The following is a 15,608-nucleotide window of genomic DNA, read 5'->3' as shown; positions in this document are numbered from 1 at the left end:
GGCACATTAAAGCTAAAAGAAGTTGTTGTCCCAGTGTACTCAAAACTGGTGCAGCCTCATTTTGAGTACAGTGGGCAGTTCTGCGCTCCACAATGTAAGAAGATTGTAAAAATAGTAGAATGTGTCCAATGGAGGACAACAAAAGTTGTGAAGGACTAGAGGGCGACCTCATGGTGGCCAACAAGGGTGGATTGTGATAGGACAAGGGGGAATGGTTTTAAACTGAGATAAGGGAGGTTTAGGTTAGATATTAGGGGAAAGTTTTTCACACAGAGGGAGGTGACGCACTGGAACAGGTTGCCCAAGGAGGCTGTGGATGCCCCATGCCTGGAGGCATTCAAAGCCAGGCTGGATGTGGCTCTGGGCAGCCTGGTCTGGTGGTTGGTGATCCTGCACATAGCAGGGGGGTTGAAACTGGATGATCATGTGGTCCTTTTCAACCCAGGCCATTCTGTGATTCTATGATTCTCATTGGTCCCTTCCAACTCGAGATATTCTGTAATTTATCAAAATATGTAGTGGGGTAGAGAGAGTGAAATAATTACAGCAAAAAAAGACAAGATACAGTTGCTTCATATTTTTCAGCCTAAGTAATAAAGGAAAATCCAAAGCTGATTTTCACAGTGGTTTTTTACTAGCATCTGTCTAATGCAGATTGACTCCTAAGAGACGTGTTTATGCCAGGAGGCTCCGTAGCCTTCAGAGCAGGTGGGAAAGTAAAAGAAATGTGAAGAGACTGAAATGAGCAATTTCCTCTTTCAGGACTAGCGTTAATTGTGCATTGCTATGTAATCCTCAGAGTTTTCAGTCAATTTAGTTTGCTCTCAAATATAACTCTGCTTCCAGAACAAATCCTGCTATTGAGGTGTAGAAGAGAGTATTTCAGTTAATTTTAGGAATTCAGTCTACCTTCATCATATTTGAGTAGAACCATCAGGTCTTACAGCTGACGTCACACCAGTACGTGTGCAAGAGATTTTTCTCATCCTCAGTTTTCAAAAGGGAAGCAGATTTCAAAATTCTAGTTCTATTAACAAAGCTACTTCTGAATCACACTGCAAACTGGGGATGATCAGTCCCCCTCCTGGGATTTAGGTTTCTCTGACTAAGTCTTAGGAAGTGGAGACAAAAGTAATGCTGTTACAGGCTGAATACTAAGATTATTTTGATACAAATTTAACTCTTTGTCTGGTGGCTTGTGGAGATTTTTTGTTTGTTTTTACGTAAGATATAAAAGAAGATAAAAGACATATGTTTCTCTTCTTTCTTTTTAACAACACGTTGTTTCGTAAAATACATTCTTCAGGTGGCTCATAAAAACTTGATGGAAAATGGCAGCCGGGAACTGCATATTTTAACTACACTTACTCAAGAGAAGGGAGTGTGGAAGAACCCAGTCTTGTGTAGTATTCTTTCCCAGGAGCAGTTGGATCCCGAGAAAGGTAAAATTTAAAACAATCACTGGGGAAAAAATGTATTTTAATGCATTGGAATATTATTTTTATAAATAAGCCTTTTGTTCAATATAGGTTGTGATTCATTTATAAGCTATATAAATAAAATATATTTGTAGCATTATTTGAATTAATAAAACAGTATGTTCATAGAATGTATCAATAATATAGTGTTAGTAACTTGCATAAAATGTAATCATAGCTGGAGGTCACTATAATCTGTGTGAGGGGAGATTACATATTTTAAAATTAGGTAAGTTCAGTTTTGCTGTACAAAAACCAATTGACATAAAAAGTAAAATTATATTTAAAATGAGCATGACATTTATTCACCTATGAAATACAAAGTGGGACATTACTGAATATTAATTTAAACTAGAATTCTGAGATTGACTAAGAGCAGTTGCGTAGGGAACAGTGCACAAACAACATAGATGTACAGTGATATTTTCTTGATTTCTTGTTGCAGGTGCCAGTGATTTGCAATTCAGAATTGCTATCTCTGTGTTAATAAGTCTTAACTGATACATATTTTTTTTAATTCTTCAAGACTGCCTAATTGATTTTAGAATCTGTACGAAGCATCACATCTAAGCATCTGTGGCAGAATTGCAGTTCTCGAGTAAAGTAGCTTCTCTTACATTTAGCATATTGCTCATATTGTGTGATATTCTCTACTTATGAAAAAGTAAACTATTACTTGCATCTTCTAATGAATGCATCTATTCAGTAAGATGTGGTTTGTTAGACTGCTATTGTATCCCTGCTTGTCTCTCTATTGTGGTGTTTTTAGTCTTCCATACTGTATTCCAACTTCACTGGCCATTTTTGATACGAAGGGCTGAGGTTTATTCAGTAGTCAAGATGTACATGTACTGAATTCCCATTTCGTTTTGTGTCCTTATCATATGATTTCCTAATATTAGGCTTACTTTTTGACTGAACACTGAAGCAGTGTTTTCTTAAAGCTCTGTCCCATTTTGTTTACTGAGCAGTAGTACGTGTTTCACAGCTTTAGGATATTTTTCTAAGACACAGTCTATTTTCCTGCATATAAAGGTATGCTTGTGGGCTTTTTTCCCCACAAAAATCACTTGGGGTTTTTTATGAGCATTTGCATTTTGGCTGTTATGTCACTTACTAAAGCATAGTCCTCTTCAGTCTTCTACAATTGACTTATTTTAATAAACTTTTATCAGCACATTTTGTCACTTTGTGTGCTACTCCATTTTCCAAATGTTTATAAAAGTGCTAGTAGGGGTCCTCAGTGAATTCACAGAGAGACTTTCTTATTTCTCTTCTTTCAGCTGCTAACTTATCCGTGTAAGTATCTGGTTTCTAATACCGAGATTGCTTAGTGTCTTTACAGGCTTTTAGAGACTTCCTTTAATACCTTCAGAAAATTAACTGGATCTCTCTTACCCAAATTCTCATAACTCCCTCTGATAAGTGCAAGGAATGTATAATATGATGATTTTTACAGAATCATCCTTACTCTTACACAAGATTTGCATTTTGTCACTTCTAATTATTAATCATATAATACAGATGTTAGATTGGTATGTGGTTTTAGAATCTTGCAGAATACTCTAGTAGTAGCTTCATATCAACCATCTTTTAGCAGCAGTGAGATGCTTCTGAGAGGTGGAATTAGTGTTTGATTGCCTTGTATTTGAGTTCCTTCTGAACTCACTTGTGAATCTTGTGATGAGTATTCATCTTATCAATTGTTCCTAACAACTACTGCCACTGCAGGGTTTCTTTTAGTTCTGAATGTTTTTTATTCAAGAATACTTCTTCCAAGGATTGACTGCCCTTTTGAGTGACTCCTGTTAGAATTACTGCTTCTCTTGATGGTAGAAAATTCTGCCTGCCTAAATTGTACAAGATTACATGTTATGATAAAATGTCATCAAAAGTAAGCGTTAACCCTTCTGCAGTGTCACCAGTGTACACAACATTTGCAAGGAGGAGAATTCTAAATGTAATGAGGAGTTTCTTGACTTAGAGCTCTGTTCAAAGAAAAACAGATTTAAATTTAAAAAAGTAGAAATTAAAAAAAAATGTGTGCTTGGTGCTTATGAGTTTGTGTGGCTTCCCTGTATTCAGAAGCAGTGCTTGCCTCCCCATTCAGATAATGAAGACAATGTACAAAGCATTCAACATTAATTTCAGTATAATATCTCAAGAGTATTTGCAAACTTTGCTTTCAGGATTTTGTTCTTTGCTATTACAGGAGATCTCAACTGTTAAAGTAGTCAGCTTGTTACAATGGAATGCTATAATTTGGCAAATTCAGTGCAGTCTTTACATAACAATTAGTATAAATACATATCTGTTGGAGATCCTAGAAGCATATAGCTTGGAAAAGACATCCAAGATCATCAAATCCAACCACCAAGCTGATGTACTGAGTCCCATTACTGAACCCTGACCCCTAGTTCCACTTCTCTTAAATCCCTCCAGGAATGGGGTATCCACCACTGCCCTGAGCAGCCTCTTCCAATGCTTGACTACCCTCTCCATGAGGAAATCCTTAATATCTAATCTAAACCTTCTCTGGTGCAACTTGAGACTGTTTCCTCACATCCTATCACTTGTTGCTTGAGAAAAGAGATACCCTCCTTGCTGCAGCCTCAGGTAGTTATAGAAAGCGATGAGGTCTCCCCTCAGCCTCCTACAGATGAAACAGGTCCAGTTCCCCCAGCCACTCCTCATAACTCTTATTTTTCCAGTCCTTTTGCTCTTCTTTGCATGCACTCAAGCAACTGTAACAGTTGAGACTGGAAATGTTTTTACCTAAGCAACATCCTCCTTTCCTGTTTTTTTTCTTCATTTATTGCATCATCTTAATTTTATCTTATTTTCAGTCTTGTAAGCCTCAATTATGACAGAACCAGAAAAATTTCAGCCTATTCAGATTCTGAACCAAACGAACCAGAATGCCAAATGAGCAGCTGCTAGAATTTGGTCAGTTGTCATCTCAAATATCTCTACCATTGATTCCTGAAGGTCATTTTGCGTCTTTGTATCTGCTGCAGCAAACACAACTAGGTGTCTGTTTCATCGCAGAATTAGGTACTTTTTAAATTCTTTGTTTTCAAATTGATCATATGTCATAGATAGGATGAAAGACAATTATAACTGACTGGATAACACATCTGATTTGTTCTGATTATAGTCAAGCAAGCATAAACTCTGGTTTAGTGGACTCTTGCTCTTCCACTTTTAGGAATAGATTGTTGAATAGATTCCACTTAAATACAAGCCAGAAGTGCCAATTTCATAAAATGATAGGGAAATTGTTCTCTGAGTGCCCTGTCATTAAGTAGTGACTTCTCCTGACTGCACAGCTCAATTTTCTGATGACTGTATATCTGGAAGGATCCACACGCTAAGGAGGTCAAAAAAAAAAAAAAGATAGGGGGTGCTCAGTTGTTGGAGTGCTGACAAGAACAGCGTACCTGTCACTGATTTATTTGATGCTGATAGATATTCCTACTTCTCTACAAGATGTTAATACAGTACTATGAACCTGCAGCGTATGAAATAGTAAAATCTGTCATGAACTGTATTGTAATAATTATAGATGTTATAGGTACATGTTTGCATGTGTGCACGTATATAAAATGTTTTCAATTTGGAAATATTCTTCAAGTTGCTTGATTTGTCACCTGATTGAGTGACAAACATTGGTATTGGCTGGTTTATTAACCCATCTGTGAACGTAAATGTTGGGAAATCTGACTTAAGTTACCAGATTGTGTGGTAAATGTCACCAAATAAACCTCTCTGACAACTTCTATAACGATGATAACCCATTTAGGTTGTTTCTGAAACAAATAAAACCCCTACCTCTGCAAGTGGAACATAGGCATTGTCTTTTCGTCTTTTGTGTATTTATATATACATTTTTATATACTTAGATACCTTTTTGTATTCTTGACTTGTGACTCTGAAGATAATTTATTTTCTGAAACTGAATGGTCACTGGGGACTTTGAAGATCATCTGTGAGTCCCCATGTTTGGACGTCTGGAGCTGATAGCACTACTTGTGACTGCCCCCCTGAGATTGAGAGCATTCAATTCTTCTTCCTGAAAGAATCTCCTTTTGAGTTTCCTGAATCTGCTTGATACTGTATGTCATGTATTGAAGGATGTCCACACAGTTCCAAGAAAAACAGATTTCCCCCCTTCAGTATTTCAGTTCCACAAACTTTTTTTCTTTTTTGCTTCTGATCCTTATCAGTGTCTTTATACAATAGCACCCACAACAGTTGTATCCAGGCCTGCAACTTCTTGATTCAAATCCTGGTTCCTCACCAATATTATCTATTAAAAGTGTGCTCCGGTGCTATAAACTACTTATTTGTTCATGTGTATTTTCTTGTTCTTTTTTTGTTCCTAAACCTGTCTCCTGTGTCTTTAAGTAATATTTATCAAATTTTGAGTTTGGCTTATGTAACATCATGGACAGTTGAGACTTGAGAGATTAACCAAAGTTACATGATCCCATTGGGTCACTAAGATAGCAAAGTACCATCATTCCCATACAGCATTGCAGAGATCCCTTATGAATATATTTGTAACATTCTTCACTGTTAACCACTGCTCAACCGGTTTCCCCTGACCTCAAATAGTGGGACTAACTAGTCCCAGTACTGAAGCAGAAAGAAATTTGGAAATACATTTTAGATATATGAAAGTGAAATCTTATCCACATCATTAGGTTCAAGATGACAGCACTAACTGTGATCACTGACAAGTCTGAAAGTGATTCATTTGCCTTAGTACTTAGAACCATTTTCATACGACTATCAGATGTTATATTGCATTTTTGTGTTGACTGGATCTGCCATCGTTTCAGGTTTCAACTGCAGGGCTGTTGTTTTTCTTGAGATTGCATCAGAACGCTAATGAGCAACCAGTGCTTATATCTGGAGAGAGGAATTTTCCATGCTTCCCTGCTTCATCAATTGGTTAGGAAAGGAAACATGAGTAAGATGGTCTTCACTTAGGAGTGGGTCTTTTGTCTTACTAGCCTCGTGAACTATCAGATGTTTAATTTTAGGTCATTCCTAATTTTAGTCTTGATTCAAGTCATGACTGATCTGAATTCAAGACAACCAGAATTTAGCTTTCTTGAAGTTGGATACCTAATCTGATCAGCAGTATTGCCTAGGATTCCAAAGACTGAAAACTGAAGTATGGCTAAGTATTTTGAGTTGTATAAGAATCCGTAGAATAGTAAAAACACCGTTGCACATCCACCATCTCTTTCTGTCAGTGTGGCTTGCATTCTTTTTTTCCATCCTAGATATTGTCATTTCCTTATAGTTATTGTGAAATCCTCCAAAACTAAGCCTCTGCTGTCACTGGTATCACCTCAGCTGATACTGAAGACGGGTGGAGGAACTATCCAGAGGAAAAATGTTCTGAAATAAGCATATAAGAAGAGAGGGTTCTGTTTGGTTTTTCTTTTGTCTGATTCTGATTATCCTTAGAGATTTAAACCTTGATGTCAAGAATTAAATTCTTGAATTTTTCATAGTGTAGTAGGCAAATTTCTGAAGAATGTCCCACTGAAGAGATGTTCAAGGATACAACCATCACTATTCAGAGGTTATCAAGGGAAAGATATTGAATCACAGGCAAGGCTAGGATTTAAGCAGCCAGCATGGAACTATTTTGAATAATCAGAGCACCCACCATCAGATACCAGCAACATCACTTAAAAATTAAAAAGTATTTTTTTTAAAAGTGTTTTCATCCTGGGTATATGCAAAGCAGCCACCTGGAACTTCTTTTACCCTTTCACCAGACATTATGCCATCGTACAAGCATCCAGGATTGGTGCTGCATTCAGCAGACTTGTGCTGAGATGTTGTTTGCATGAAGGATTCTGAGACCCAGCTCCAGGTAAATATGAAAGTATCCAGTACAGTTCAGAGTCACCCACAGTGTGAACGCACATGTGGACTAACACTTGAAGATGACTCAAGAGGTTACTTACAAGTAACTGAAGTTCTTTGAGATGGATAGTCCACATGTACATTCACCTCTTGTCTTCATTCATCCTCCCTGGCCAGAGTGAGGTTGTGAAGAAATAAAGGTCTCTGGTAGATTAATTTATGTCTACCCAAGAATTGGCAAAGACTAGAATAGTAGGATTATGAGTGTTTTGAGTAAGGCAAAAAATCATTGCTTTGTGTTCTACAAGTCTTCTAGTCATCCAAAATGTGATATACATGTGGACTGTCCACCAGGGAGAACTTGTTAACACAAGACTGTGTTCACAGCTTATTCATGCTCTTGTGTGATACTAATCCAAAGATTATCCTTTCTCTTTTTTAATTCATGTATGCTGTAAGCATTACCTGTATTACAGGTTAGTAGTAGTTCTTGTGGACTTGACACAGAATCACTTGGTAGTGGGATGTGAGGGAATATGAGGGAAAGCATCGAGAACGTTAGAGTCCAGTATATCTGCGTTTGTCAGTTACCAGATCAAAGTACCATCTGTCAGATGTCATCTGCTCATCTTTTTTCTTCTCATTTTAATTTTATATTTTTAAGTGTATTTTGCATGTATCTTGCTCAAACGTAAGTTTGTAAATGTCAGTGAATAGTGCACAAAATCAGGATTTACTAGTTCTTGAAAGAATTGTGCTGTTGTTAAACTGAAGTATTTACTATAAATGATGTAGGTTTTGTACTCATAAACTGATTTGACCTGAAAAGAAATATACAAAGCATTTGTATGAACTAACAGTTTGTCTGCAATACCTCTTAAGTAAGATGTCACTGTAAAATACATTTATAAAACATAATAATAATAATCAACAAGCAAAGTCCTGTTTTTAAGACTGTGTACCACCATGGGCTTACTCCCTCAACCTTGGCACTATCTTTTGTCTTAAAATACACTGCATAGTTTATCTATGAAATAAACATAATTAAAACTTGTATTTTGGGTGAGCTTTCAAATATTAACTGTAATAATAATAATCACTTGGATTAGAATAAAGACTTAAGAGGTAATATATAGCTTTAACCCCAAGGTCTTCCTGCTTCTTGTTGAGCTGATAACAGAAAATGTTCTGATGATTATGTAAGGTAAGCTAACTGCAGCAGTAAAACACTAAAGGAAAGGATTATACTGAGGCCTGGTAGCTAAAGCAAAGTCTTTAAAATATTAAATATCATAATTAAATCAGAGTGAAACGTCCTGGATTACTAGTATGGCTTGAAGTCTCTAAAGTCTTCCCGTATCTTGTTACAGAAATAAGGTTAAATGTTCCAATGTTATTTAAAGCAGAGTAGCTGACAGAGTAAACAGTGTGGGTGAAGGGATTACTGGTACCTACCTGGTAGGAGGAAGAGCAAAACTAAAACTATTGAATGTAATTAATCACTGGGTCATTTGTGGGTTGACAAGAATATGATTTTTTTTTTTTTTAATAAAGAACTGGAAATTATACCAGAAAAACATAGCTTATGCTATTTGAAAGGAAAGTGTCTCATCATCTTATCATAAATGCAAAAATGACTACCATCTACCAATTTTCTGCTGGTGTGCTGTAGTTCTCCTTTGTTATAGCATGAATAAAAACTTTATATCTTCATCGATGTGGAGAGAGGAAGAAAGTCTCACTTGATTGAATACTCTTACACATCGGTGAGCCATAGATGATCGTTTCTAATAGCGTGGAAGATTTCTGAACAAATAGCTAACAAGCTGGTTGAAATGATTCAACCAGAAACTTTAAAATGTGTGAAAAATAACGATGAGGTCTAGCTGGCATTGTGTCTGCTAAAGGCAGTATTTTCTGCCCTAAATTTATATGCTTCTGATTAAAGAGAACGGTTGACCTAATTCCAACTGCAAGATAATCTTTTAGTAAAACCCTATGTAAGTAGCTAGAAAAAGGGAAAATCATGAGATAAAATAGAAGACAGTCATGAATCAAAGTCTAACTAGGAAGGGAGGAAGTAAAGAATTAAAGTTTTGTTTTCTTTCATCAAACCTCATGTTCTATATACTAATATCCCAAATAACAGACTGAGGTAATCAGTTTTATAGATGCTGAAATTGCTTGATTATTTCATCAGGATCTAACAGGACATTGGAAATGAAGAGAATATAATAAACTGAATGCACGGGTAACATGCTGGAAGTGAAATTCAGTGCAGGTGTGTGTTCAGAGAAATGTAACAAATGTTTCTATCAGTATTTATCAAGAAGTGAGCAAATGCCCAAATGGTTTCAGGAACGGGTGATGGAAATATTCGAAGGCTGGAAATAATCACATTTTAGTGAAGAGCAGCAGCTTATCCTAATGACATAAATCTGATTTTTCCATAAAAGAATGGTGCAAAGAAGGTTTGTAGGGAAGACTGTCTAAACTTGTATTGTGTGTGAATGCGTTAAAAAGATTCTTTTCATGCAGTATATTGTTTAGCTTGTAGAAGCAGTTGTCACTAGGAGAGGTTGATGCCAAAAGGGTTAAATAAAACTGATTTCTGTGTCCATCTGGTTTTAATAAATATTTTAGGTGTAATATTATGCCTCATACTTCAAAGGTGAAATAATTTTCATCAGAACTTAAAGATCTGGATGAGACCTGAGGTATATTTGTTGGAATGGAAACAACCTTTGTTCTCCTCTTCCATAGGATTATTCAGCCTTCCGTGGAAACACATAGTGCTGGAGTAGGCACGGCAGAGTTTTGACTGTAACAGCAGTGTGTCTACAGAATATAATTGAATACAATCTAGCCATTCCCATGGCTTTGAATTTTAAGCTGTACATGCTCAAGTGTTTACAAGACAAGCCTCTTATTTGGCTGAAAAACTTTAAAAGGGAGTTTAACTTTATTGTATGAATGCATAATATGAAATCTTTAACAGTATTTCAGAGAATTTCAGATACTTCATCACCTTTATCGTTTAGTAGCAAGGTCTTTAAAATGCAGCTTTTAGCAGTGATACAGCACAAAAACATAAGGAAGGATGAGCATAGTAGTGGCTTTTTGTCCTCTTTCTGTAGGATTATAATTAAGTGGTGCCTAAACATTTGAACATTTATATGCCTTTTTAAACCTGTTTTGCACAGGGCTATTTTGCCAAGGAATAAGGATGAATTAAAACTTGCAAGTAGGGTTTACTGTAGCAGAGAATCCTTATAGTAAATAAGTACAGCTTTCAAAGATGCTTTTTGTCTATGCTTCATACCTTTTGTACCCTGTTTTATTTGTATAGATCTTGTAGGCTAACCATGAATGACTAAATGCTAACTGTTAATTCTGTAATTTGCTATGAAACGTGTATGTAATATTTTGGCTTGTTTTTCTTTGAAGTGAATGAATTTTTAGTGTTTGAAGGCCCTGTCCTGCTGGATATGCGTATTAAACACCTCATGAAAACAAAGCAATTAATACAAGCTACTGCCCTGGCAAAACTCTGCTCTGACCATCCAGAAATCAGTGCACAAGGCAATTTCAAGCAAACCTACTTGGTCTGTCTTTGTTCAGGATCACCAAATGAAAAGCTAATGGAGGAAGTAAGTAAAAAGTAAAGACTTATTTCTTTATTAAAGATGAAATCACCAATTATAGTTAGGCTGCTTTCATGGAGAAGATATTTAGTTTTAAAATATGATTAACGTACTTTATTTTATTTTTCTTTTCATTTAAGGCATTTTTAACCTGTTGGTAATGATTCTTAATTAAAACACTTGTGGAAGTGGAATATTGGGTCCCTAGTAGATATTTTCTGGCTCTACCACAATGCTACCTTTAATTTTACTTAAAATATTTAAATTTCTACCTTAGTTCCTGGTAGTGAAGTGGAGATAATGGTTTTGCCACTCTTCTAATTGTATCTAACTGTAACTTTCTGCAAAGTACCTAGCACATAGGATGGAGCCTTTAGGTGCTACTTTCAGTTCAGACAACAAGTGCAGTGTTTTTGACCTAAGTGTCCATGTCAGGAAATAACAATTTACTTAAAGAAGGTGGGGAAATTGAAGAGGAAATCAGATACTTGATCTGGTTTGAATGTTCTTCTCACTTTTCCTTTTTCCTTTTTTTTCCCTTCCTAAGGGAAAGCTAACTCCAACCGTCACAATATCTTGACTGCATCTCTTTGCAGATTTTTTTTTTGTCTCTGTCATCTTTTTATGCTAATAATAAGTAGTAAGCATGTTGAAATTGGTCTTAAAAGAGATGAAAATTATGCAGTTGGAGTTAGAAGAGCCTCCTACTTGAGATGTAGACTTAATTCAGCATCTCCCTGGACATGTTGGTCTGAGAGAGGTAGGATCCGTCATACACTCCCACCTCTGGCTACTGTAGACTTTTTCAGAAGAGGCTCGGGAATCCCAGCAGGAACTCAATAAGGGAAGCTCTGGCAGGACTGTGTGATCTTGTGTTTGTTTACTAAACTTGGAATTTGTGACCCTGTAAACATGCTTCCTTCATTACTCATTCCTGTCTCGCTCCAAAGCAGAATGGGCTCAGTCAGTGAATGAATCGTGACTCCAGTGGACAAAAGGAAGGGATAGCCTTGTTTCTTAGGATGTCATAGCACACACAAGAGTTATCTCAGATAATTTAATACTTGTATTTCCAAACCTTGGTTTCCTTAGCTTGGACTGCCTGTCTTTGCAGCTTCAGCTGCAATGGTTTGCAGTAGTGCTAATCGTTTTGGAAAGTTCATGTATTACAAACCAGAAGGCAGACGTGTCAGGCTGGACTTTTGAACTAAAAGGGATAGCCCTTTCGTAGTTTGAGAATGGAAATTTAATGCAAGTATGAGAAACAGATCGCTCTAGTGGTATGGTATTATATCCATTTAAAACAGGCAGCAAAGTAGCATTTGTGCTCATTTTCAGCTTGAATTAGTCTAATAGTTTGCTTCAAAAATGCGAAGAATTCAAATCTGCAAGCTGTGAAATGCCAAGACATACAGGCTTGTGGCACAGTCTGTACAGACTGTTGCTAGAAGCCCATATAAACTCTGATAGACTGGAAAAACGATTCAGAAGAAAAACATGCTTTTATTTTAAGATCAGCATCACATATTCTTCCATAAGCTTTTCACTGATGGGCCCCCTCTGAGAGAAGTGCTGAGCAAAGCAGGTTTTGTCTGAGTTGGTATGACAGTTATGTTTATCTATCCTCTCTGAGGTCTTGAGAGAAACAGTTTTCCTTAGAAGATGACCTTGAGATTCTTAAACCTCAAATGACTGGCAGTGAAGGGTTATTAGTATATTTACAAGCCCACAATTTAGAGGAAAAAATGAGTTGTATTTTTCAAAATTGTCGCTTAATTGTTGGGGCAATATCTGGATATGATGCCAAACCAAACTGTGCTACCACTGTATCCAAAATACCAAACTATCTAGTTATTTGGATTGAGGTTTCTTTTTCTAGCTTTGGGATTTCTTGTGATTACTCAAGAGATTTTCAACAGTGCAGTTGGAATAGCCAAGTTGTTCTTCAGCTGCCAGCTCTGAAGAATGTCCTGCCAGATGTGCTAATTGATGTAATCAAACCAGTCTGCTGAGATTCAAAATAGACAGTAGTAGTTTCAACAACTGTGCTGATTGATTACTGATATAATTGTCTAGTACTACTGGCTGACTTTTTTGCTTTGTTTTACTATGAAGCTAAGTGCTTGCATTGTGGCTCAAATTTTTATATTAAATTACATTGTATAAACTGTAATATTCTTGCAGGCGTTCAGTTTGATCTGCTTCATCTATGCAGCTTCCTTATTAATTTTTGAAAAAATACAGGAATGTTCATGTTGAACTTTCATACTCATTGATTGACCAGCTATTGTATTAAACCAGTAGTAACATCAGGGACTAGTAAACTGGATTTGAGTTGCAGGTAATAGTCCTTTTGTTTTAGGCTGCGATTTATCTTATTACTACCATAAGTAGTTATAAGTTACCATAAGTGTGCAGTACAAATGGATAATTAATGATATACTCCATGAAGTTTGTGACTGGGACATCAGATACAAGTCTGATGTCTTTAAGAAACAAGCTTCAGAAAAAGATTTTTCTGTTAGCATAATCAATTTTGACTGTGTGGAAACACTGGATTGCTTTCAGTTGCATCACAGTCTGATAGAGTTAACTGTTCACTAAGTTACAAATTCTTTTTTGCAGAGATTTAGATCAATGCTTATCTGAAAATGAAACCACGTGCTTAGTCTTGGTCTTGTTTTCTTTCCTCACAGATTGCAGAAGTAGATTGCAAAGATGCTCTAGAAATGATCTGTAACCTAGAATCTGATGGAGATGAGAAAAGTGCTCTAATTTTATGTGCAGCGTTTTTGTCTCGCCAACTTCAGCAAGGAGAGATGTACTGTGCCTGGTGGGTTTCAATATTGTTTTCTGTTTGGTGCAATGTAAATTTATTTAGGGAAGATAGAGCTGGTACATAAGCTATAAGTTGACTTTCTTTGTTTCATATATCCATGAGCTGAACAGGAAAGAGATGAGACTTCTGGAAAGCTTTTTTTTTTTTTTTTTTTTTTTTTTTTAAGAAAGAAAAAGTATTTGATAAGATTAGCTTCAGTTATTGGAGTTTGAATGCTGCATTGTATGACAAAGTACTAACAAATGCTAGTAGCTGGTTACTCATTTTTCCTGACAGTAATCTTATGCTGTAGAAGCAAGGAATTTAATATCTGCAGGCAGGTAGTAAGGCTTATGATGAATTTAATGCATAAAAACTTTTCCCTTCTGTCTTTGTTTCATAAGACGCTTGTTTATTGTGATAAACTTCTAGAAGCTGGGGTGATCTTTCCTCTTGTAACCAAAGTAACTAGATAGATTAAAATACTTTTACTATTTTGGGTTTGCTATCACCAGTGTGGATTTGCTATGCTTCTGCACCTCATTTCTTGTACAGCAGCAGTAGAACATCTGTTAGTGGTGGATTTTGTGTTAACAGGTTCTGCTGAAGTTTTGCAGGTTGCACCATTCTGTAGGATACTCAGTACCGTAGGCTGTTTGTACCTAAGGACAACCTCTTATTTTGGAAACTTTTAGTATCAGAGATGAAGTAGTGAGTTAACATACTATTAGTGTTTGGGTTTGGGGCCTAATTTCTCATTAAAGCAAGTTAAATTCGTATTCATAAAGCAGCTCAAGAAAAATGTATGTACCACAGAGAAAAGTGATCTTCCTATAGCTATTAATAATTACTGAGAATGCAGAAGCATAATTTTTTTCAAAACCACATAATGAGCCCACAAATTATGTAATTTGTGGTATTACTGCTTTTATTCAGATCTCTTCTTCTCGAATTGAGTCATTGTGGTGGCTTTTAAAATTGGGTATTAATTACGTGGGTATACTAATAAAAGCTATAAGATGTGAGTAAATTCGTATTTTCATTTTCCCAAAGACAAAATGGAAACTGTTCTCAACTTTGCATTTCTTGTGATCAGATGAAATATTGTGTCGCTGGCCTTGAAACGTTGTTCTCTTGTTCTAGGGAACTGACTCTTTTCTGGAGTAAACTGCAGCAAAGGGTAGAGCCTTCTATTCAAGTGTATCTAGAGAGATGTCGTCAACTTTCTGTGTTAACTAAGACTGTTTATCACATTTTCTTCCTGATCAAAGTAATTAACTCAGAGGTAAGGATATTTCTGAAAGAATATTTTAATGCAATTTAAATGGAACTATAAGTATGAAAGGTATGAAAGTCTTTTAGGGACAAATCATAATTGGTTTTAGGAAATGATAACAACCTCTTTGTACAGGTGAACTGCAAATTGATTCATTTTAAATCATTGTCACACTCTGGTCATTTGAGAAAAAAAAAATGAGTTAAAAAAAAAAAAGATTGAAATGCCACAGCTGAGATGAAATAAAATGTAAAGGTGAAGTTACAGCCTTCTGCTATTGTATGTATTTACCAAATAAGGTATTTTCTGTTGCCAGGTGTTAATATTCCTCTTTATTATTTTCCGTATTTCAAATATTGTGGAAGATGTCATCTTGTGGATGACTGGAGGAAATAAAGGCTCTATATTAGTGTATAAGAATATTATGGAAATAAAGGAGGAGGAAAAAAAAAAAACAAACAACCAAAAACATTTCAATCTGCCACAAAGAATGCAGTTTGTTT

At 36.0% G+C, this 15,608-nt stretch overlaps 1 protein-coding gene across 1 annotated transcript in view; it reads left to right on the top strand.

Moving 5' to 3' along the window:
* The window catches only part of ZNF292 (zinc finger protein 292), a 55,782-nt gene that overhangs the window by 30,328 nt on the left and 9,846 nt on the right, over positions 1-15,608 (top strand). The window contains exons 4-7 of the mRNA XM_085217672.1: positions 1,307-1,442; positions 10,815-11,017; positions 13,708-13,844; positions 14,973-15,114. Coding sequence (XP_085073798.1) covers positions 1,307-1,442; positions 10,815-11,017; positions 13,708-13,844; positions 14,973-15,114 — 618 coding nt within the window. The remainder of the gene's footprint in view (positions 1-1,306; positions 1,443-10,814; positions 11,018-13,707; positions 13,845-14,972; positions 15,115-15,608) is intronic.

Source organism: Meleagris gallopavo, chromosome 2, assembly GCF_905368555.1.
Source record: "Meleagris gallopavo chromosome 2, MGAL_WU_HG_1.1, whole genome shotgun sequence".
NCBI lineage: Eukaryota > Metazoa > Chordata > Aves > Galliformes > Phasianidae > Meleagris > Meleagris gallopavo.
The sequence above is the reverse complement of the archived record's forward strand: the minus strand, read 5'-3'. Positions and strand labels throughout refer to the sequence as shown.